Below are 24,672 nucleotides of genomic sequence, written 5' to 3'. Positions count from 1 at the left end.
CGAACGCTGTAATTGTTACCTATGTATATATTGTATAATTAGCAATCGAATTAATCAAAAATAAATTGAGCTGATACGTAATTAGATATCTCGATCATAACCATCTATTAACCTCAAAACGTGATACTAAGATTTGTGCAGTCAATTTTATATATGTATGTACATACATTTTAACGAAAAGCATGGTAATCAATATAACCCTGCTTAAAAAATACGATAGAAAACGATTTTTAAAAAATCCTATCTAATCCAATCGTGTTTTTGGTTCGTAAAATTTAGATTCGTTATCTAATATTTCCTAAACAATTTCTATCGTTTTATATAAAAAGAAGCAGATCAATTGTTTATCGTTTCTAATAGGTTTATCATTGCATATTATATAGGATGACTTTATGCACGACACGACAAATTGATCGCTAGTTAACTGTATTAAGAATGCATTGTACATAAATTCTCAACCAAAAGATTGATTTCGCCGAGTATCTTGCGATAAGGGAAAAATTTTCAAAAATCAGGGTCTTGGAGATATTAAGAATACTTTTTTTTATCGGAAAAATTAGAGACTTCATTTCATATGAAAGTTTTCTATCGAATATGTAAAATAATTTTTTTTAATTCATTTATTAGTAACTTTTTGGCATTATTATTAAAAAGGAACATTCTTCCTAACTTCCAAGACGTCAATTTATTTCAGTTTTATTCTCGTGTCAAAGCACTCACATTGGAATCAAATCAGATTCTTGGTGGGAAATGTATGTGCAATACATTGTTAAATTCATGATAATTATTGGGAAAACCATTTGTTATTAAGCCATATAAGAAGGTTATCGTTTACTTCATATTCTTCCCTAATAAGTTGGTGACGATAGAAAACGATTCGATTCCTATCACGCATTTTCATATTAATACATATAAAAATATGATTCATATAGAATCATATAGCATCATATACGTAATAGAACGTGAATTTCATATTACCATAGATAGACGTACTGCTTATATGAAAATACATATAGGTATAGATTAAATTCTATCGTATTATTACGATAAAGCAACAACCTCACAGGTTCAGATTACATTAGATAGAAACTCTATCATCACTTCAACTTGATGTAGATAGGACTGATAGAAAACGATTGAAATCGGCAATTAGTTTTATCGTTTCTTATCGAATTCTATCGTATTTTTTAAGCAGGGAAAGTATGATATATACAAGGTGACTTATCCTAGACTACGAATCTAGGAGGGACCCGTACCTACAGGCAAGGTGTTCGCAACTGTCGTGCGGATCAGCACCTTGATCTCCTTATAATACGATATCAAGAACAACTTGCCTGTAGATGCGACCAATCTAATTAGAGAATAGCGCATCAATACATACGGAGGCTCATTTCAGATTCGGAGTCCAGGATAACTCATTCTATAAATAGTATATATACAGTGATTCTATTAAAACCTAACAGTAATACAATAAATCAACAAAAAGGGATCAGCAGAGAATGTTTGTAAAAAATAAACACCATGCATTCTATTACTTTATCGAATTTACTTGTGCATATTGTTATGTATATAACATGTATACATAGAAGTATGTAAATGTTACAATTTCATTATAGATATATCAATCCTAAGAATGTGAACTGCACGTGGAAAATCCTCGGCGTTACAAGCACACCGAAGCAAAATCAATGTCCTGTATGGGAATAAATGAAAAAGTTCAAATAATAAGGTACGTCGAATTTTATAAAATTTTAAAATTTTTCAAAGAAACAAATTTTACTCACAGTCGTTGTGGCTGCAAGGGCCGAAATTACGGCCGCCATAACGAAAAGGCACACGGAAGTGAATTTATCCGCCATTTTATTAATTGCGACAACCTGATGGTTTTCTGTAAAATGCCAGCGGGATCTCCTGTATATATACCTTCCCGCCGTAGAGAACTATGTAATTATTAGATAAAAATTGTATTTTCTCAAGTGTCTCGCATATTAACACGTTTCGTGTCGGACTTTTTTTTTGTTACTTTTTCAACATAGCACGGAACGTGTTAATATTTCATTACCAGTTGAGTAAACAGTCGAAAATAGACTCAGTAATAAATACGTGCTAATCTTCGTCATTATTATTATCACTGAAAAAGGCTACTATGATAAATTAATAAAATATGTATGATATAATACAATATGATATATTTTGACATTACTTTTATTATAATGAACAATTTAAGCCTTATTTTTATATTGAATAAAATTTCACTCTCTTTCAGCTCCCTGAAAAATTTATTAACATTTACTGCATAGTAAAAAGTTGACACTTTTATATTCGTCATATTTCAAAAACTGTATGGTAAATTATCTTGAAATTTTCCATGGACAAGGATTTATTTATTATCTAATACACGATAAAAGTTTTAAAAAATTTCCCTAATTAGATTGGCTGTTATTACCAAACTATCTGAGTGAAAAACATAAGAGAAAAATTAAAATAAAAATGTATTCGTCTTTGACGCTGGCACTTTTTATACTTGTGTAAATATTAGATAAATAAATCCATTTTTTTAATCAAAATTTTCAGTGTGCCTTTAATACGTCATAGATCCTTCTTCTCAAATTAATTACACACTTGTGCACCCGGTTTAAAATACTATAAATTACCCCAAGGATTATATTGAAATTCACAAACTCACAGCCATGCTTAACGGTAGTATCAGATTTGTGTTCGCCGTTAGTAGCTTGGCCTGCTTGGCTGTAATTGCAGATGGAGCAAACTCGACTGTAAGTTTGTAAAATAATATTATATCAGAAAATAAATTATTTAATAGCTGTAAATAATAATATCGTGCGATAGGTCGTTGACCTGTCTGTCTATGGAAATTTGAATTTTTATAAAATTAACACGCGTTGCTCTGACCAATCGTTACCGTAAACAAGAGTTTAAATACCTGGAAACATTTCAATACTTAAATTATTCCATGGATTAAATGAATATGATAAAATAAAATTATTTTTTTTTAATTACAGATTGTCAAGGTCGACCTACCCAAAGGTACCTTGCAAGGGTTAAAAACGCGGACTGTGTTAAATGGCGTCACTATGTACAGCTTCAAGGGCGTAAGATACGCAGCCCCCGCAACTGGTGTACATAGATTCTCTGTACGGACACGATAATTTACTTATTTTACATAATTCATTAGTTTCATTCATTTATCATGTACATTTATTAAATTCATTGAACTGCACAGGTTGCTCGAGAGGTCGCGCCCTGGATTGGTGATTACGATGCAACCCAACACAAATCAAGATGCCCTCAGAGATGCGCTTCAGCTTTTAAATACATCATTGGAAATGATGATTGTTTATTCTTGAACGTCTACACATCCACTCTTGATTGTAAAGCTGGTCTACCAGTGATGTTTTGGTTGCATGGTGGATCCTTCAATTTTGGTAACGGCGACAGTGACGTGTATGGACCCGATTATCTTATCGAAAATGGCGTCGTATTGGTCTCGATAAATTACAGACTGGGTCCAATAGGTAATAAAAGTTTCTTGATAAAATATCACCAAAACGTTTTCAAAGAATTTTTTTCCTTTGATTGAGTAATATCGTTTACAGGATTCCTCAGCACAAGAGATGCTGCTGCTCCAGGCAACGTGGGTCTTAAGGATCAAATTGCTGCTTTGAGGTGGGTCAAGCGCAATATTCGTTACTTTGGTGGAGATCCAAACCGGGTAACCATCTTTGGTGATGCTGCTGGTGCTGGTTCTGTACAGTATCATATGATCTCACCACTCTCTGCTGGTACTTTATTTTAATTCTTCATATTACTCACACTCTTTTTTTCATATTTTACCACAATTCTCATATTTTTTTAAGGTCTCTTCGCCCATGCCATTGCTCAGAGCGGTACCGTCATGACTACCTGGGCCATTACCTACAACTCTACCAAAGATTCCTTTGCTCTAGGAGCAGCATTCGGAATCAATACCAATAATTCAACCGAACTTGTCGAAGGATTATTGAAAATTAATAGTACCGCCCTTGTTCAAATGGCAAACAAATTGTCTAGAGAGACGGTAAAATTATAAATTATCTACATAAAAGCGGATTGTAAGTGAAACACAAAAGAAAATAATATTTAATATATTCACAGGAGGGTATGTCAGGAGGTCATTACCTTTTCAAACCCTCAGTAGAAGTTAACGTGGGTCAGGAAATATTCCTGCCGGCTGATCCTTGGCAACTTCTAAAGACTGGTCGAATTAATGACGTTCCATACATGATGGGTTTCAATCAGGACGAGATGATCATAGGCGCTAACAGTAAGGAACTTTGAGTAACACTGTTTTTTTTCCTTTTACGGTATGTAGTTTCACAACTGATGTAATGGCCTTCGTCCATTTCTCAGGTATCGCAAATGTGGATTACTATAATAGTCACTTTGAAGGATTTCTTCCAACTGATCTTAATCTTACAAGAGGCGCAGTACTTGACACTGACATTACACTAGTGAGAAATTTCTATTTCAATGGAAAGAATGTAACTAAGAATGACATCCAAGCTTATATTAAGGTACGTACAATTTTTATCGATCCAATTTCACTATTGTTTTTATGTTTCAGTTATAAAATTCTTATCGATTTAATTCACGTTTCATTCGTTTCCTCTTGTAGCTGCAAAGTGATCTGTACTTCACCTACGGAACAGCATTCTCTTTGAAGATGATGAGATATTACATGACCAAACCAATCCACCAGTATCTGTTCTCCTTCGATGGAAAACTAGGATTCTTCAAAAAATTCTTTAACGTATCTTTGACATCCGGTAACACAAAACGTTCTTCGTGACCACCTAAAAATATTTATTTCACTCGGGAGATACAATACTTAAATAATATTTCTTATTAAACTTATAGGTGTAGCCCATGCAGATGAGACTGGATATATGTTCTACCCAGCCCTTCTTAAAATTACGCCGGATAAAGGCTCAGAAGAAGAAAAGATGTTATACAAAATGACAAGAATGTGGACCGACTTTGCTAAATATGGGTGAGCACCGAATATTAATTCTCTATTGCTATAAATATTAAGAAAACTTTAATGTAACGACAAATTACTTTTTTATCTCGCATCAGTAATCCAACTCCGAAGTTATCCAAAAACGTTACGACAATATGGGGCGATGTAACAATGAACGGAAACTATTTGCACATCAACACAACCACAAAAATGGAGCAGAATGTATTTGCGGAAAGAGTCAAATTCTGGGCGAACATATACAAAGATCCTCTTGGCAAATTTTATCAATACTTCAAATAACCATCAAAAGATGTTACAAAAAAGTAAACTCATACTAAAAGGATTCATGTTCGAAGAAGGATAATAAAGATGATACAAAATAAAATGAAAACTATTTAACCAATTAAGGCAGTATCCTGTTTTAAAAGGGTCCAAAAATCGATTTTATTTTATTGCCTAAATCTATTCTTAATGTATCCAAGAATATGTATTCAAAGTTATAGAGACTAATTCACAATGTTTTCAAATATACAGCACTAAACGCAATGGGGTATGGGCAGCTGGAGCGCGCGCTCCTTTACTTTAAAGCGCGTTTTGTCGAGTTTTCATTTTTACGCTTTTTCTAAACTGGCGGGCGTGATTGCAAGAAAACTAGACGACCAATCAAAACGAACCAAGGCTTGTTAGCTACAGTTTTGGATTCTCCTCTATTTGAACTGAAAAGATTCATGAAAAAAGTTCTAAACAACTTTTTTAGCAAGTTAAAATAATTTTTTTTTTCACAAAAAACACATCTTTTTCTCAAACTTGAGAAAAATTTTAGATTTCACAACTTTTTGGGTTTTTCTTAGTTCATCTAGAAGAAAAATATATGGAAATTAAAATTTTCTTTGGTTTTTTTGTTTCAAACGAAAATTGCGAGCTTCATCTTTCCCGCCGATTTGAGACTGCAATTGCAAGGTGTTGCACAAATGACCATAAAAATCTGCTGTGTATGCTTATTTTTCGCTCAAAAAAATTTTTTTCAATGTTCAAATATGCAATAAAATAATCTTCTAAGTTCGCTACACTTGCTTATTTTTTGTCCTAAAAGAGTTCCCGGAAAAACGCTTTTTTTAGGCCTCCTAAAGCAGGATACTGCCTTAAGGCCCTTGTCTAGCACAGTAAAGATCAAGATGAATCTGCTATCGGAATTAGGATATTGGCCAAAAATGACCTATATCTGCTTTTCATTATTTTTCAAAAATTGGATTAAACAATAATCCTTTACAGAAGGCATTAGCAATATGTTTTAGAAAAATTAAAAACACCAATCGATACTACGAAAAAAAAATTTTGAAATCAGACGTTGTGTGATATTGTTCTTATTTGGTTGTAAAGGCATAGCAGTATGTGATGAGTATAAATCAAATAATGTATAAAAATACGAATTAACTTTGCAACACGTGCATGCGATTGATGTATAACGATGAAGAAGAAATATCTATGGGAAAATGTTTTTTTTTTACAATAAGGGTGCGTGCACGTAGTACTATGCAGTACAGACGTATATTACAATACGGAGTTTGGATCAGCGAGATTGAATATCAAAACATGTGATCGGTCACATAAACCTGTCAAGGTGCCGCAAATGATCTGGAAATTTTATTTGGTATATCAAACTGTTACTACAAATTTTGCAGATAATTAATCGTTCATTTGTAATACTGCTCACACTTGTTCATATAACAGATAATACTCTATAGTATAAATTAAAGAAAGCAATTTTGGTAGATTCACTGGAACATTGACATCATGAGAACTAGTTGTATGGGATTACTGAATGGAAAGTTTTTTGTTTCAGATATGGATATCGTTAGAGATTTAATGGAATTTTCGTTCGTTCCTGACAAGGAAGACTTGTTTAACGAGGAGACACGTACGACAAGTCCAAGAATGCACTGAAAACGTTGTAAGACATCTAGAAAATCTAGTTGTTATGTAATATTGTGTGCCTAGACCTCGCAGAATGCCTATTTATCAATTTACAACACTGCTTTGTTTTTTTTCCTTTTACGGTATGTAGTTTCACAACTGATGTAATGGCCTTCGTCCATTTCTCAGGTATCGCAAATGTGGATTACTATAATAGTCACTTTGAAGGATTTCTTCCAACTGATCTTAATCTTACAAGAGGCGCAGTACTTGACACTGACATTACACTAGTGAGAAATTTCTATTTCAATGGAAAGAATGTCACTAAGAATGACATCCAAGCTTATATTAAGGTACGTACAATTTTTATCGATCCAATTTCACTATTGTTTTTATGTTTCAGTTATAAAATTCTTATCGATTTAATTCACGTTTCATTCGTTTCCTCTTGTAGCTGCAAAGTGATCTGTACTTCACCTACGGAACAGCATTCTCTTTGAAGATGATGAGATATTACATGACCAAACCAATCCACCAGTATCTGTTCTCCTTCGATGGAAAACTAGGATTCTTCAAAAAATTCTTTAACGTATCTTTGACATCCGGTAACACAAAACGTTCTTCGTGACTACCTAAAAATATTTATTTCACTCGGGAGATACAATACTTAAATAATATTTCTTATTAAACTTATAGGTGTAGCCCATGCAGATGAGACTGGATATATGTTCTACCCAGCTCTTCTTAAAATTACGCCGGATATAGGCTCAGAAGAAGAAAAGATGTTATACAAAATAACAAGAATGTGGACCGACTTTGCTAAATATGGGTGAGCACCGAATATTAATTCTCTATTACTAAAAATATTAAGAAAACTTTAACGACAAATTACTTTTTTATCTCGCATCAGTGATCCTACTCCGAAGTTATCCGAAAACGTTACGACAATATGGGGCGATGTAACAATGAACGGATACTATTTGCACATCAACACAACCACAAAAATGGAGCAGAATGTATTTGCGGAAAGAGTCAAATTCTGGGCGAACATATACAAAGATCTACTTGGCCAATTTTATCAATACTTCAAATAACCATCAAAAGATGTCAAAAAAAAGTAAACGTATACTAAAAGCATTCATGTTCGAAGAAGGATAATAAAGATGATACAAAATAAAATGAAAACTATTTAACCAATTGAGGCCCTTGTCTAGCACAGTAAAGATCAAGATGAATCTGCTATCGCAATTAGGACATTCACAAAAAATTACGTATAGGTATCAGCTTTTCTTTATTTTTCAAAAATTTGATTAAACAAGAATTCTTTAAAGAAGGCATTAACAACATGTTTCAGAAAAATTAAAAACACCAATTGATACTACGGAAAAATCTAATAAAAGCCAACGTTATTTGGTATTCTTATTTATTTATTTATGGTTGTAAAGACATGGCAGTGTTAAGCCTTAGCCAATGAAGCTACTAGGGCGTACATATAATTTGAATGTGGTCTATCATTAAAACGCTAGGCGTATCTGTCTCCTGTGTTAGTATCAATAAAATAAGGTTGTTGAAGATTTGTAAATCAAGTCCCTTCGAGGAATGAATGATTTATTGATATTGAGCGGTTTGTCGCGGTCCGAGAGGATCTACACGTTTGGCAAAGCGAATGAGTAGCGACGAACACCGTCAGTTTGTTAGGTTAGGTTACAAAAGGTTATACATTTGTTCTTTCACTTAAGAAGGTTAGATCATATTCTTAGAGTCGAAGAGAGTTTCACTGTTCTGATTTTTTTAACTTGCACTTCGTCGTCTGCTGTGGCACTCGCGATAGACTGTAACGTACGCTCACCGCGGTGACTTCCCTGGCCCTCGAGTGGGAAGGTTTGGTCACTTGGATCGGAAATCACGTAGGACGCTATCAGAGGAAGCACAAGCGAGAGCCGATGATTGTCAAGGTTCGCAAAAGACTGCCCATCGGTTCCGAATACTGTAGGTGCATTAGTTCTGATTTTGGAGATAATGCACCGCAGTATTGATGATCTTGCAGGAAGAGTCTTGCTTCATACCTCGCGCTGGCATGTAGTGTGAGCGCGTAGCCTGCTACTCAGCGGTCTAGGATTTGTATGACGCAATCGTAAAAGTTCGATATTCGATTTCAAAATTCTGTAACAAATAAACTTTGGCGCTTATTTAGCTCGATGACCTGTCTCTGTTTGCGGGTATGCCGGTCCTTCTGGTGGCCGGTTGCTGTATTAAGATGAATATGGTCTGGACCATAAATATGCGACAATATTTACCCTTGACATCCATGGCTAACTATAATAACTGTCCATAGTAGATTTAAATTTTTTTTGGAAGTGAATTTGACTCTTTGAAATTAGTAAAGTAGTTTACTATGAAGTTAGTATTTGTTATTACAATTATATCCACCAATTGCAATAGTAAATTTAAGTATGGTAAGACAGTTTGCGCTAATGAATTCAGTGTGAAAAATACTACAAGTTTGGTGTCACTAACTAATATTATTTTTACCCTGCTACATAATTAAGAATACCATCGTCTTTTTTCTCAATGCGATTGATGTAAAGCGATAAAGAAGAAATATCTATAAGAAAATGATTTTTGTTCTTACAGCAAGAGTGCGTGCACGTGGTGGTATGCAAACACGCGTATATGACAACACGTTTTGATCAACGAGGTGACGTTGAATATCAAGACATACGATCAGTCTCACATAAAGCTATTAAACCGCCATAAGAGATCTGGAAATTTCATTTGGTATATCAAACTGTTAGTAAAAATTTTGCAGATACAAATAAACGAATACTTATTATTCCTTTATTTGTAATACTGCTCACACTTTTTCATGTAGCAGATACTTTGCTTTAGTATACACTGAAGTAAGCAATTTCTGAAGATTCACTAGACAATGTCGTCATGAAAAACATGTATGGGATTAGTGATGGTAAAGTTTTTTTTTCAGATATGGATATCTTTAAAGATTAAATGGAATTCTCGTTCGTGTCTGACAAGGAACACTTTTTTTTTTAACGAAAAGGCACGTGCGAATAATATGGAAAAGCACTGAAGGCGTTGTAAAACATCTAATAAATTTATATGGTACGTAACATTGTGTGTATAGACTTTGCAAAATCCATATCTGGCAGTTTGCAACACTGCTGACACTTGTTCATATAGTGGAAAGACGATTACAGTATAAATTGACGAAAAAAAATATCGGCGCGTTCACTGTAACATTGCCACCATGAAGAACAGAGGTATGGAATTAGTGGTGGCCATTTTTGGTTTGGCTCTCCTGGCACAAAATGCCAACGGGGCGGATTCGACTGTAAGATTCCACATTCATCAATTATTCCTACAATTTTCAAATAATGACCTCTGACTAATCTCTTCGTAAATTCCTAAGCAGACTGCGATACGTCTCTTCAAATTCGAAGGAATTTAACAAACGAAATAATTTTCATTGCAGACTGTCGAGGTCACCATACTAAAAGGTACCTTGCAAGGGTTGGAAACACAGACTGTATTAAATGGCGTGACTATGTACAGCTTTAAGGGTGTAAGATATGCAGCCCCAGCAACTGGTACACGAAGATTCTCTGTAAGAAACGATAAATTATAATTCCAGATGATTCATTAATTGCATTTATTATTCATCATATTTATTAATGGGCACAGGTTGCCGAAGAGGTCGAGGCCTGGGATGGTGTTTACGATGCAACTCAACACGGATCAAGATGCACTCAGATATGTGTTCCATCTCTTTCATCTATCATTGGCTCAGATGACTGTCTATTCCTCAACGTCTACACTCCAAACCTTGATGATTGGGCTTCTTTACCAGTGATGATTTGGTTCCACGGTGGAGACTTCAATTTTGGCTCCGGCAACAGTGACATCTATGGGCCTGATTATCTCGTCGAAAATGACGTCGTACTTGTCACAGTAAATTACCGACTGGGTCCAATGGGTAAACGAAGTTTTCTGACAAAGTATCATCAAGACGTTTCCTTATAATATTTTTCCTTCGATTAATTAATATCGTCCACAGGATTCCTCAGCACGAGAGATGCTGCTGCTCCAGGCAACGTCGGTCTTAAGGATCAAGTTGCTGCCATGAGGTGGGTCCAGGACAATATTGCGTTCTTCGGTGGAGATCCATCTCTGGTTACCATCTTTGGTAATTCTGCTGGTGCTGGAGCTGTACAGTATCATATGATCTCACCACTCTCTAGAGGTAAATTATTTAAATTCTCCTTATTACATGCACTTACCTATTTATTCCAGTGTAACAATGGACTACTGATTTTCGTTTTAGGTCTATTCAGCCGTGCCATTGCTGAAAGTGGTCCAATTTTATCTACTTGGGCAATTTCTTATAATTCTACTGCGTATTCGTTTGCCTTGGGGAAACTACTAGGTATCCATACCACCGATTCCACTGAACTTGTCAACGGATTATTGGAAGTCGATAGTGAGTCCATTGTTGCAACAGCCATCAGGCTAGCTAGTGACAAGGTAAGGTATTACATTATATATATATATATACACATACATACAGCGTATGAAGTGAAGTTAGCCCATCAATTCGAAGTTTATAGGAAAAGCAACTTCAGCCGATACATTTGAACTGACTAGCCCTGCAAACATATGACTCGAGTATAAAACGAATTGAAAACATATTAATATTTTTTGCAGGATAATATGGCAGGTCTCAACTTCATTTTCAGACCCACAGTGGAAGTTGACGTTGGTCAGGATATTTTCCTTCCGGCTGACCCTTGGGTACTTTTAAAGAATGGTCAAATCAACGATGTTCCGTTCATGATGGGTACCAACTTAAACGAGTCAATTACTGCAGTGAATGGTAAGAAAATCATAAAAGTACATTTTTTATATTGGCCTAATTGTAATCATATTTTTTAGATGTCAGCAAGGCAGCGTTCTTCAATAACAATTTTGATGCTTTTCTACCATTCGATCTTAATCTCACAGACAGTAGAACAATTAGTGATATTGTTACTAAAGTCAAAGACTTTTATTTCGGTGGCCATGGTGTCACCGATGATGACTCACTTTCTTATATCGAGGTATATAATTTTTTTCAAAATTATTTATGTGCGTTCTGATTCAGTTTAATGAAATTAAATAATTATTTAATTTATTTAACCAACTGAGACACGCGTGATCTCTTTTTTCTACAGCTGAGAGATGATCTAGATTACACGCATGGGACGGAAATGTCTTTAAGGATAATGGCATACTACATGGACAGTCCGATTTATCGTTACCTATTTGCATACGATGGAGGACTTGGATTTTTCAGAAAGATTTTCGGCATATCACTGACCTCTGGTAATATATTATAGATTTAATTTATAACAATATTTAAATCGTGCTGCATACGGTTGAAATAATGAATTCAATATTTATCATTGAAAATAAAGGAGTATCTCATGCGGATGAAGTTGCCTATCTCTTCTATCAAGCTGCTTTTGGCGTCACTCCGGCTGCTGGATCGACAGATGAAAAAATGGTTTACGCAATGACAAGAATGTGGACCGATTTCGCAAAATACGGGTAAATATAATATGGACGAAGTTTGTCAATATTAATTTTAACAAAAAAATTAATTAACGTTCAACTCCCCTTTTATCTTCTTCAGTGACCCAACTCCTGAGCTTTCCACGAATGTCACCACAGCTTGGGAAGACATGACAACGAAAGGAAATTTCTTGAACATCGATTCAACTTCAACCATGTCGTCGAAAGTTTTCAACGAAAGAGTCCAATTTTGGGTATCCATATACAAAAATATTCTTGGAGATTTTGCATGTCTCTTTGACTAATCATCGCCTCTGAAAACAATTTTCGAGTGTATTATGGAACAGCGTAAATTGATTGATAAATAAATAATTGAATAATGAAAAACACTGTGACGTGCAGGACGTTATCACATGTCTAACAAAGTTAATCTCCCACGCTACGCGTGGAAGTTTATATTTATTTTTGTTCTGGGTAAGCTCTTGACTGCCGTCCTATACAGGCCCGGTCCTTTGGATTGCCGTTAGATGGAGGAATTTGTGTATGATCTATTTAAATCAAAGATGCAGTAATCCCAATGAAATGATTCGGCGCGTGGAAGTTTATATTTATTTTTGTTCTGGGTAAGTTCTTGACTGCCGTCCTATACAGGCCCGGTCCTTTGGATTGCCGTTAGGTGGAGGAATTGGTGTATGGTCTATTTAAATCAAAGATGCAGTGATCCCAATGAAATGATTCGAATATATTGTTAAAACCTAATTTTACTTATATGTTAGTTATTAAATAGAAATAAAGAAAAGTGCCAGATGGTCTTACAGCTAGGTTACAATGATCTCGTAATGCCGTGCCCACACTCACCCCTGCATACTCACTCTCGTAGGTTCATTCGGCGCGCAACACTGGATGCCAACGCTGCCTTTGTGTTCGCAATTCTTCTTCACACGACTCGAGATCCTTCACTTTGGTGATCACTTAAACTACACGACAATATTGTTCGTGGCAAAATCAGAATACTAACATCTAAGCTCACATTGCCTAATACGCTACGCGTGCAACTCGTAGGGCTCGATACGTCTTAATCGACTTACATACGGCGATAGATAATAGTACGCGGAACTCCCGTGAGAATGATAGCCGCCGCGCGATGCAATTTGTGACGGGCTATTCCAGCCCGAACTATGCGCTCTGGTGTGTATCTGGAGACTAATTTGCCTTCCCTGCTCCATCCTACTTTCTGCTGAAAGTAGGTGGACAGGTAGGGAAATCCTGGAATTTTCAGTTCACACGTTTAGGCACGTTCGCGGTGCGATAAGACCGGAAGCTAGCTTCCTCACATATCGCTGGAGTCGGCGTCTCCGAAATCGCGTGGCTTCTCTGTTGCGTCATCGTTCGTATATATGTGTGCTAGATTCAAATTCAAAAAGACACGGCACGTGACAACACCACTCTCTTCTGGTATTTGCCTTTAGGCAGATGGACACCTGCAAGTTTTATTTTAGTAGTGTAATACTTTCGAGTCTTGACCATTAGGTGATATCACTGGTAGCCATATTAAAGAGGAGATAGAAGTTCATATGTTGGTACTGGCCCGATTGATGAATTACATTAATAAGTTTATAAATTAACACTTAGAAAGAAGGAATCACGGTTTGAACGATTAAAAGTGCTGGTAATTGTAAAATTTGTCGGAGCGCAGAACCCGCGGAGTGGGGGGGAGGCAGTTACAGGAGTGCTTAGGCTTAGAGCGCTCATTCCCCCACGAGCCAGTCGCCTATACCAGTTTTTTGGACGATCCCGTCTTACCCATTTCTATCTTTTTTTTTTCTATATTTATTTCTTATTTAGTCCTATAATCATATTCCTTACTTTGCTAATTTTCTTTTTTTTTATTTCATATCTTATTCCTTACTCTTCTTGTTTCTTTTTTTCTGTCTTCTTCTTTCTGTTCGGTTCTCGTTCATTTTCCATTGCGCTTGTCTTACTTTCCCTATTTCTTTGGTTGGGCTGAGAATATTTGTTCGAGTAGTAATAAGAGGGTAATTAATTCTGTTAGAGAAACACACGTGGACTATGGCGACGGGGGTTGCCCCTTTCGCCTCATCTGCTGAGCTTGCTCAGTAGGTCGGGCCCAGGTTCTGGTAGCAATATGGTATCTCGGGGCCTTGAGCACCCTTAGGGTACGCTACGACCATAGTCTTGTGTGCAGTCAATCTATCCAAAACATCGGTATGCGAACTAGAAATTAAGACAAAAGTTTTAAGAACACTTCGAATTTGACGATTGTAGAGAATAGACGTATCCTGTAACAATATACGGAAGATGGTTTTATATCATAATCCTGCAGTGGTTTTTCGCTTTCCTTTCAAGTATTAAGTTTTCCTTTCTTCTTTCTAATCCTTTTCCTTTCCTTATCGACAGTCTCCACCTAATAAATAATCACTCATGAGGGCACGCTCGCGCATTCCAAAGGCGAATCCGAACTCCCGTTCCTTCCCGCGAATCAACTACTCCTGGCGCCATCTATCACCAACAGTCTCAAATTATGGGCAAATCCTTAAGATACGAAGAAAATAGAATTCACACACTCTAATAGACGCAGGTTATATTTTATTATTCTGATGTATTTAATATTTACAACTTGAAAAATTTATACGTAATAAATTTTCTGCATATTTATATTGATGCACGAGAATGACGTGGATTACATACAAGTATTCATCGATTCTGTAAAAACATGTTAGCTTTGAAGATATCACTATTGCTTAGGACAATCAGATTCCATATTAGCAATTACGTACCTGCTATATACGTAACAGACCAAAAGCAATTAATTAAAATATATTTCCAGCTAAAATACCACTGTGACATAATTCATGTTCCTAAACATACTTCTAACCTGATCAAATATTTCGTTAACACGTAAATGACGGCACTTAAAATCTTCAAGTTAGTAAAAGTGTCACTGGAAATAGCTACAGCTGTATATTTGGTTAATTAGGCCAAACATATTCTATATGAAGATGGTTCTATCGTAAGAATCGAATGGGCGCACCAACTTCAGGTTGGTGCATTTGAACTGAAATACTCGATGTATAATTTCGAATTGCTTTATAGATATATGGTTTCGGTATATTGTGTACTCGCCCACACGACATAAGGGTTTCATAGATGTCAGTAAGATGATTGGTGAATGTTATTGGTCCCATAAACGTCTCTGAAACCTTTATACTACCTGGGTACATAAAAATTTGTTGAAGTTCACTACTTATTTCATAAATTTAGATTTACTAAATGCATTTGTTTTATTGAGTCGCATATTTAAAATGACAATTAATATTTTGTTTCAAACAAATATTAAACAATCAAAACACGTGCAGGTGAATAGGTGTATGAGTCGGAATTGCGATTTTATAAAACAAGATATTATACAACTATGGGCAAATACTGTAGGCATTTTTTTTTAGTTATAAATGTATATGATAACTTACTTAAATAATGAGGTGATCGGCTCACGTAAATTTTAATCGTACCATCAGCTGTAAATTATTTGGAATAATCATTTGGTAAATAGCACTATTTGCATAAATTTTGTAGATAGATAATATTATATTGCAAAACTGCTCACACCTGTTCATATGATATAAGAAACTCGAATATGGTAGAAAATGAAAAAAATTATTTTCGCCAGATTCATACGAGAATTATTACCACGAAAATCAACTGCATGGGATCAGAGGTCCAAAAATTATGAATGGACCAAAAATTATTGAATATTACCTCAATATAATATATATTGAAATATGCTTTCAATTCTTGTACGACGTTAAAAATGTTATAAACATCTTTGGCGACTTTATGCTAGCTGGATACGTAGAAATACGTGATTACACGTTGTAAGTTCTTATCAGCCATGTAAACAAATATAAATTAAATCATTTCTAATAAATTCGTGATGGCTTTATTAAATACAAATTCACACCTCCTCCTGTTGGAATCATATACTTAAAATAACATATTTGAAATAAGTTTGAATAAACGTTAAGTCGAACGAGGCAATACGAAGTTATTAGCAAGTACAAAATTGAAAGTTTTCATTACAGATTTAACAGAATTTTCGTCCCTACCTGACAAGGAATACTTTTGTTTAAAGAGGAGACACGTACGACCAGTCTGATAAAGCACTGAAGGCGTTGTGTAAACATCTAGAAAATTTATTTTTCACGTAATATTAATTGTATAGACCTCGTAGAATATTTTTTATCTAGTCACAATACTGCTCACACTTGTTCATATAGTAGAAAGCCGATTATAGTATAAATTGAAGACAAAAAATATCGGCGCGTTCACTGTAACATTGCCACCATGAAGAACAGAGGTATCAAATTAGTGGTGGCCATTTTTGGTTTGGCTCTCCTGGCACAAAATGCCAACGGGGCGGATTCGACTGTAAGATTCCACATTCATCAATTATTCCTAGAATTTTCAAATAATGACCTCTGACTAATCTCTTCGTAAATTCCTAAGCAGACTGCGATACGTCTCTTCAAATTCGCAGGAATTTAACAAACGAAATAATTTTCATTGCAGACTGTCGAGGTCACCATACCAAAAGGTACCTTGCAAGGGTTGGAAACACAGACTGCATTAAATGGCGTGACAATGTACAGCTTTAAGGGTGTAAGATATGCAGCTCCAGCAACTGGTACACGAAAATTCTCTGTAAGAAACGATAAATTATAATTCCAGATGATTCATTAATTGTATTTATTATTCATTATATTTATTAATGGGCACAGGTTGCCGAAGAGGTCGAGGCCTGGGATGGTGTTTACGATGCAACTCAACACGGATCAAGATGCGCACAAATTTGTGTAGCATCTTATTCATATTACATTGGCTCAGATGACTGTCTATTCCTCAACGTCTACACTCCAAACCTTGATGATCAGGCTTCTTTACCAGTGATGATTTGGTTTCACGGTGGAGACTACAATTTTGGTTCCGGCGACAGTGACGTTTATGGACCCGATTATATTGTCGAAAATGGCGTCGTAATGGTGTCGGTCAATTACAGATTGGGTGCAGTAGGTAATACAGGTTTTTTCATAAAATCTCATCAAAACGTTTTCAAAAAATATTTAGTCTGAATTCAATATTATCGTCCACAGGATTCCTCAACACGAAAGATGCTGCTGCTCCAGGCAACGTGGGTCTTAAGGATCAAGTTGCTGCCATGAGGTGGGTCCAGGACAATATTGAATACTTTGGTGGAGATCCAGGACGCGTAACCATCTTTGGTGATGCTTCTGGTGCTGGATCTGTACAGTACCACATGATCTCACCACTCTCTGCTGGTACTTTATTTTAATTCTTCATATTATTCACACTCTTTTTTTTCAAATTTTACTATAATATTCATATTTTTTTAAGGTCTCTTCGCCCATGCCATTGCTCAGAGCGGTACCGTCCTAACTACCTGGTCCATTTCCTATACCTCAACCGCAGATGCCTTCGCTTTAGGAAGAGTATTAGGAATCAATACCACCGATTCCACTGAACTCGTTAATGGATTACTGAATATTGATTCTAAGGACATTGCTAGGGCAGCTTTTGGGATGACTACAACTAAGGTGACGTTATTACTGTTATTGTTGTTGTTGTCTTTGTTTTTTGTTCTTATTGTTATTATTATTACACTTTCGAATTTAAAATAATAAATAATCACAGGAGACAATGGCAGGAGCTCTATTCGTGTTCAGACCTTCAGTCGAGGTTGACGTTGGTCAGGATATATATCTTCCTGCTGATCCTTGGCAACTTTTAAAAACCGGCCAGATCAACGACGTTCCTTATGTAATGGGTTTCAATAAAGACGAAGCGATTATAATCGCTACTAGTAAGTTATTTTAAATACAATTTAATTGCCATTTTCACATTATTTCTTCAACTGACAATTTTTGTTAGGTATCAGTAACGCAGAATTCTTCAATAGTAACTTCGACGGTTTCCTGCCTGTGGAACTGAATCTCACAGCCAGTAGAGACAGTGAAGAGATCAGCGAAGACGTTACAAAACTGAGAAACTTCTATTTTGGTGGAAATAATATCACCACCAACGACGTGCTGCCATATATCGAGGTATTATAGAATTAATTGATTAGAAATTTGATGATTTTTATCGCATCAAGTCGATAAGATCTAATTGACGTTCGTTCGTTCTTCTTAATTGGTTAGCTTCAGAGCGACATATACTTCACGTACGGGACAGCCTTCTCTTTAAAAATAATGGCGACCTACATGAAAAGTCCTATCTACAATTATCTTTTTACGTATGACGGACAACTTGGATTCTTCAAAAAATTCTTCCGCATTAATATGACGTCGGGTAATATAAAATATTTTTGATTTTATTTTCTTTTTTTTTTCCAAATTATTCTACAGGCTTAATTATTTCTATGCTTTACATCAATAATGCAGGCGTAGCCCATGCAGATGAAACTGGCTATATGTTCTATCCGGCTGCTCTTGGTATTACGCCAGAAATTGGATCGACAGAAGAAAAAATGGTTTATGCAATGACTAGAATGTGGACAGATTTTGCAAAATATGGGTAAGATAGAAATTTAATTTTTTTAAATATTATAATCATTAATCCCCTAACGTAAAAATCGTATTCAGACCTATACTACAGATATTACGGTGGGGATACTTGGCTCGACGTATTGTTGGCAACCCCTTTAGCATCTATAGGAAAATCCTTGTTAACGTTTAAGAGTTGAGTAATTTATTTTTATTAATTAACTTGGTTTTTTCTGATTTCTTATAGCAATCCAACTCCATGCCTTTCTGAGAACGTTACCACAATTTGGGACGAAATGACGATAGATGGAAATTATTTGGACATCAATCCAGATTCATTCATGGACCAGAATGTCTTTAATGATAGAGTCAAATTGTGGGCGTCTATATTCAAAAATGTTCTTGGCGATTATTATTCTTATTTCGAGTGAAAACTTGTGTAAAATGTCAAACAGTGCTGACGGTACTTTTGTGTAAAATAATAATAATAATTTATAACGTAAATAAGTGTATTACTATAATTACCACATTTCTTAAAATCACTTTCTTAGAATCAGTCGTATATTACATTTTATAATTTAGTTAGCTCTGTCCCACAGATTGGTGTATTACAGTCGACTCTCTCCAAGAGCACAGAGTTGAGACCAGAATCATGTGCGCTACTATGGAGCGTGGTCTATTACAGAATGTCCCTCACCATAGCGTACACGTTATTCAGGCACCAGAGATGAGTATAGAGATGGACAACGCTACGCTTTCAGGCGATACCAAAATCATGGCGCTAAATCGTAGCGGTGAGTCTGGAAGTAGGATTTTTCTGATCATCGCCTCCGTCGATAATACGAATCCCGTCGTAGCCGAGCTAAACGTGAACACGGACGCGTAGCTTGGCGGAAGGAGGTTCTCCGCTACTCACCGTTGGTTTCCAAAGCAACCCGTAGAACGAGACCGGGAACTATATAACTTCTCAAGAACTATTGAAAAAGCCTATTGTTAATAAATTTTTAAGAAATTTTTAAGAAAGTGCAGTGCCAATTTGACACCCGTGTAGCACCTCCATTTTTACTAAATATTATTGGATCTTGATTTACTTTTAAAATTTATTCAAAATATAAAATTGAGGATAAATAAAAATCTTCCAGAGTATACGGAGTAGATACAAATTGAATTAAAATCGTAGAATATCGAAAATAAATTACGTTCAAATTGAAATAATAATAAATTCGGTGTTTCGAACATTAAAATATTTAATTAAATTAATAAGGTAAAATATTAACACTCAGAAATCGGTAATTCCTGCCAAGCATATTTAGAAATACTGGAAGTTCCCCAAAATTGTGTGCGCGCAAATTCGTCGCGCAGGACTCGGGGAGTGGGTGCAATCGGTTGGTAAGGGGAGTGCTCAAGGCAGTGCCCGGACTCGGATCGCTCACTCTTCCTCGAATCGGTCTCCTATACTTGTCTATTGGAAACACTCCTCATAACCATTTCCAACCTTCTTCTGTTTCTATATTTATTTCTTCTTTACTTCCTTATTTCTCTATATTTAATTATTTATTTTCTGATATATTTCTTTCCTTATTTCTTCTATACTTTTATACCTCTTCTCTTAGTTTAAAAGAATTTAATGACCAAGTATCAAGACAAAATTATTTAGTAGGTTTTTTCTTTTTTAATTCGTGGAAAATATAAGTAGAGACAAATTCGGCAGGAGGATTAAACATAAAATTTGTGAGGTCTTTGAGATCGCACCCGTGTGTAGTTAAGGGTTAAGGTACCCGTCTCTCCGTCCTTTCCATTTTTTTCTTTCTCTTTTACAATATTTTCCCCTTTAACCTAATTTATCGCGTCCGATAATAAATTTTATTAGCCTTCCTGTTTCGTTTATAATTTCTATTAAATTTTTTCCTCTTTTGCCATATATTCTCCTGCTCTGCTTCGCCTTCGAATGTTCCAGTGTTCCCTGTTCCACTTCTTAAGTGTTCCCATATCTAATCCTATTACTATTACTATTTCATTTGCAAAAATTATTGGATAATCATTCAATATAATCTATATTAAAATATTCTTTCAATTCTTGTACGACGATACAAGTTCTATAAAGATCTTTGGTGACTTTATGCTAGCTGATTACGTAGAAACACTTGATTACACGTTGTTTTTATCAGCCATGTAAGCAAATATAAATGAAATCATTCGTGATTGCTTTATTAAATACGAATTCACACCTCCGCCTGTTGGAATCACATACTCAAAATAACATATTTGGAATATGATCGAACAAACGTTAAGTCGAACGAGGCAATACGAAATTATTAGCAAGTACAAAATTGAAAGTTTTCGTTACAGATTTAACGGAATTCTCGTTCGTACCTGACAAGGAATGCTTTTGTTTAAAGAGGAGACACGTACGACCAGTCTGATAAAGCACTGAAGGCGTTGTAAGACATCTGGAAAATCTAGTTGGTATGAAATATTGTTTGTTTAGACCTCGCAGAATATTTTTTGTCCATTTACAATACTGCTCACACTTGTTCATATAGTGGAAAGACGATTACAGTATAAATTGACGAAAAAGAATATCGGCGCGTTCACTGTCACATTGCCACCATGAAGAACAGAGGTATCGAATTAGTGGTGGCCATTTTTGGTTTGGCTCTCCTGGCACAAAATGCCAACGGGGCGGATTCGACTGTAAGATTCCACATTCATCAATTATTCCTACAATTTTCAAATAATGACCTCTGACTAATCTCTTCGTAAATTCCTAAGCAGACTGCGATACGTCTCTTCAAATTCGCAGGAATTTAACAAACGAAATAATTTTCATTGCAGACTGTCGAGGTCACCATACCAAAAGGTACCTTGCAAGGGTTGGAAACACAGACTGTATTAAATGGCGTGACTATGTACAGCTTCAAGGGTGTAAGATATGCAGCTCCAGCAACTGGTACACGAAAATTCTCTGTAAGAAACGATAAATTATAATTCCAGATGATTCATTAATTGCATTTATTATTCATTATATTTATTAATGGGCACAGGTTGCCGAAGAGGTCGAGGCCTGGGATGGTGTTTACGATGCAACTCAACACGGATCAAGATGCACTCAGTTATGTATTCCAGCTTTTCGACCTGTGATTGGATCAGATGACTGTCTATTTGTCAACGTCTACACTCCAAGCCTTGATGATTGCGCTTCTTTACCAGTAATGATTTGGTTCCACGGTGGAGATTTCAATTTTGGGTCCGGCAACAGTGACATCTATGGACCTGATTATCTTGTCGAAAATGGCGTTGTACTTGTCACAGTAAATTATCGACTAGGTCCAATAGGTAAACAAAGTTTCTTGATAAAATATCATCAAGACGTTTCCAAAGAATATTTTTCCTTTGATTAATTAATATCATCCACAGGATTCCTCAGCACAAGAGATGCTGCCGCTCCAGGCAACGTGGGTCTTAAGGATCAAGTTGCTGCCATGCAGTGGGTCCAGGAAAATATTGTACACTTTGGTGGAGATCCATCTCTCGTAACCATCTTTGGCGATGCTGCTGGTGGTGGATCTGTACAGTATCATATGCTGTCACCACTTTCTAGTGGTATATTATTCAATTCTCCCCATCTTATACACTCACCTGTTTTATTCCAATATTTTTATATATCTGCTCTTTGTTCCAGGTCTTTTCAAATATGCCATTGCTCAAAGTGGTACCTGTTTGGCTACTTGGGCAATTTCATATAATTCCACCGCATCTTCCTTCGCCCTGGGAAAAGCACTGGGTATCAATGCCACTGATTCCACTGAACTTGTCAATGGATTATTGAATGTCAATAGTAGCACCATTGTTCAAACAGCCTTCAATCTGGGTACTGCTAGGGTAAAGTATTATCTTTAATTATAAGTATAGTGAGATAAAAATTATTATAAAAAATACTTCTTTGCACAGGATGCCATGTCTGGTGCCTCCTTTATGTTCAGACCCACAGTAGAAGTTGACGTCGGTCAGGATATTTTCCTTCCGGCGGATCCCTGGCTGCTTCTGAAAAACGGTGAAATTAATGATGTTCCTTACATGATGGGCTTCAATCTCAACGAATCAGTTATATCTGCCAATGGTGAATGATTCTTAGTTTAATATTTTTTTTTATGAATTATTTTTTGTTTTTGTCGTTTGTTTGACATTTTCTCTTTCAGGTATCAGAAATGCGGCATTCTTCAACAATAATTTTGATGCTTTTCTACCAATCGACCTCAATCTCACAAATAAAGCAGAAATTAGTAAAATTAGTAAAAAAGTACAAAATTTTTATTTCCATGGTAATATCAGTACTAAAGATGTACTTCCTTATATTCAGGTACATAATTTTGGGATTTCTCTTTTTCCTCTCTTATATGTATATTAGACTATGTCTTGATTTCATCAAATTGAATAATCACCACTTTTGGATCCTTTTTTTTGGACAGCTGAAGAGTGATATCTACTTCACATATGGGACGGAAATGTCTTTAAGGATAATGGCATCCTACATGGTGAATCCGATTTATCATTACCTATTTTCATACGACGGAGGACTGGGATTTTTCAAAAAGTTTTTAAACGTATCGTTGACCTCTGGTAATATATTATAGGTTTAATTTCTAATAATATTTCAATCGTACTGCATACGTGTAAAATAATGAATTCAATATTTATCTTTAAAAATAAAGGTGTAGCACATGGGGATGAAACTGGCTATCTCTTCTATCCAGCTGCTCTTGGCGTCACTCCGGCTGCTGGATCGACAGATGAAAAAATGGTTTACGCAATGACAAGAATGTGGACCGATTTCGCAAAATACGGGTAAATATAATATGGACGAAGTTTGTCAATATTAATTTTAACAAAAAATTAATTAACGTTTAACTCCCCTTTTATCTTCTTCAGTAACCCAACTCCTGAGCTTTCCACGAATGTCACCACAGCTTGGGAAGATATGACAACGAAAGGAAATTTCTTAAAGATCAATTCAACTTCATCCATGTCGTCGAAAGTTTTCAACTCAAGAGTCAAATTATGGGTTTCCATATACAAACATATTCTTGGAAATTTTGCATATCTTTTTGACTAATCATTGTCTCGACAAAAAAACGTTGAGTGTAATTTAAGGACACAATGTATACATGCGTAAATCTGTTGCAAAAATAAAATACAAAATGTGCATGTAATGTAAATTATATTTGCATCCTCATAATTTGCTATGAAATCAGTCGGTTTATCACAGCCGATGTCCAAATTTTTCAGCTTCTAGTGCTACTAACTATTTTATGTATATTCCGAAATTTACTGCTATTACTGCGACCGGCGTTGTATCCTTATCAAGAGACTCGGTCGAGTCTCGCGCCAAGTACAGGCAACCGGCTGTACAGGGCGCAGCGCGCCGAGACTCTTTACTCGAGTCAACTCCTTATACCTGTGTTTGGAACAAAATATCTTATGAACCGTTATATATGAGGAAAAGTTATTGATACATTCACTATAGGAATTGAAGGTTCTGAAGCGATTGCCACCAAGTTCAATACGATTAGTGTACGAGATCAGGGCGTATTGAGATGG

General features: G+C 35.7%; 4 protein-coding genes and 1 long non-coding RNA gene across 6 annotated transcripts; 4 read left to right on the top strand and 1 right to left on the bottom strand.

Moving 5' to 3' along the window:
* Positions 1-1,526: 1,526 nt before the first annotated feature.
* On the bottom strand, positions 1,527-1,943 carry LOC107275016. Its single transcript, XR_001539594.2, has 2 exons — positions 1,785-1,943; positions 1,527-1,693 (listed from the first exon to the last, which is right to left on the bottom strand). It is a non-coding gene; the product is annotated as an uncharacterized LOC107275016 (long non-coding RNA).
* Positions 1,944-3,020: 1,077 nt separating this feature from the next.
* Positions 3,021-8,128, top strand: LOC107275014 (esterase FE4; the record flags this gene model as incomplete). 2 transcript variants are annotated; one of them, XM_025079988.1, is given in 9 exon segments in its annotated part: positions 3,021-3,152; positions 3,242-3,533; positions 3,615-3,800; positions 3,876-4,075; positions 4,153-4,321; positions 4,408-4,571; positions 4,673-4,823; positions 4,915-5,047; positions 7,842-8,128. In XM_025079988.1, coding segments are annotated over 9 exon segments (1,611 nt in total), but the record flags the coding sequence as incomplete, so codon positions are not given.
* A 1,998-nt stretch (positions 8,129-10,126) lies between these two features.
* Positions 10,127-12,886, top strand: LOC107275015 (esterase FE4). The gene is made up of 10 exons (XM_015754730.2): positions 10,127-10,280; positions 10,422-10,553; positions 10,631-10,922; positions 11,004-11,189; positions 11,271-11,470; positions 11,651-11,819; positions 11,879-12,042; positions 12,157-12,307; positions 12,400-12,532; positions 12,618-12,886. Exons 1-10 carry the CDS (start codon positions 10,197-10,199, stop codon positions 12,799-12,801), a joined length of 1,695 nt encoding a protein of 564 aa, XP_015610216.1. The 5' UTR covers positions 10,127-10,196; the 3' UTR covers positions 12,802-12,886.
* A 3,926-nt stretch (positions 12,887-16,812) lies between these two features.
* LOC107274865 (esterase FE4) lies at positions 16,813-19,586 on the top strand. Its single transcript, XM_015754427.2, has 10 exons — positions 16,813-16,942; positions 17,084-17,215; positions 17,293-17,584; positions 17,665-17,850; positions 17,927-18,126; positions 18,224-18,392; positions 18,461-18,633; positions 18,730-18,880; positions 18,973-19,105; positions 19,322-19,586. Exons 1-10 carry the CDS (start codon positions 16,859-16,861, stop codon positions 19,503-19,505), a joined length of 1,704 nt encoding a protein of 567 aa, XP_015609913.1. The 5' UTR covers positions 16,813-16,858; the 3' UTR covers positions 19,506-19,586.
* A 2,002-nt stretch (positions 19,587-21,588) lies between these two features.
* Positions 21,589-24,293, top strand: LOC107274858 (esterase FE4). Its single transcript, XM_015754417.2, has 10 exons — positions 21,589-21,768; positions 21,910-22,041; positions 22,119-22,410; positions 22,492-22,677; positions 22,757-22,956; positions 23,026-23,194; positions 23,274-23,434; positions 23,544-23,694; positions 23,787-23,919; positions 24,004-24,293. Exons 1-10 carry the CDS (start codon positions 21,685-21,687, stop codon positions 24,185-24,187), a joined length of 1,692 nt encoding a protein of 563 aa, XP_015609903.1. The 5' UTR covers positions 21,589-21,684; the 3' UTR covers positions 24,188-24,293.
* Positions 24,294-24,672: the final 379 nt, after the last annotated feature.

The sequence above is a fragment of the Cephus cinctus genome, unplaced genomic scaffold (assembly GCF_000341935.2).
Source record: "Cephus cinctus unplaced genomic scaffold, Ccin1 Ccin1_scaffold0123, whole genome shotgun sequence".
Classification (NCBI taxonomy): Eukaryota; Metazoa; Arthropoda; class Insecta; order Hymenoptera; family Cephidae; genus Cephus; species Cephus cinctus.
The sequence above is the reverse complement of the archived record's forward strand: the minus strand, read 5'-3'. Positions and strand labels throughout refer to the sequence as shown.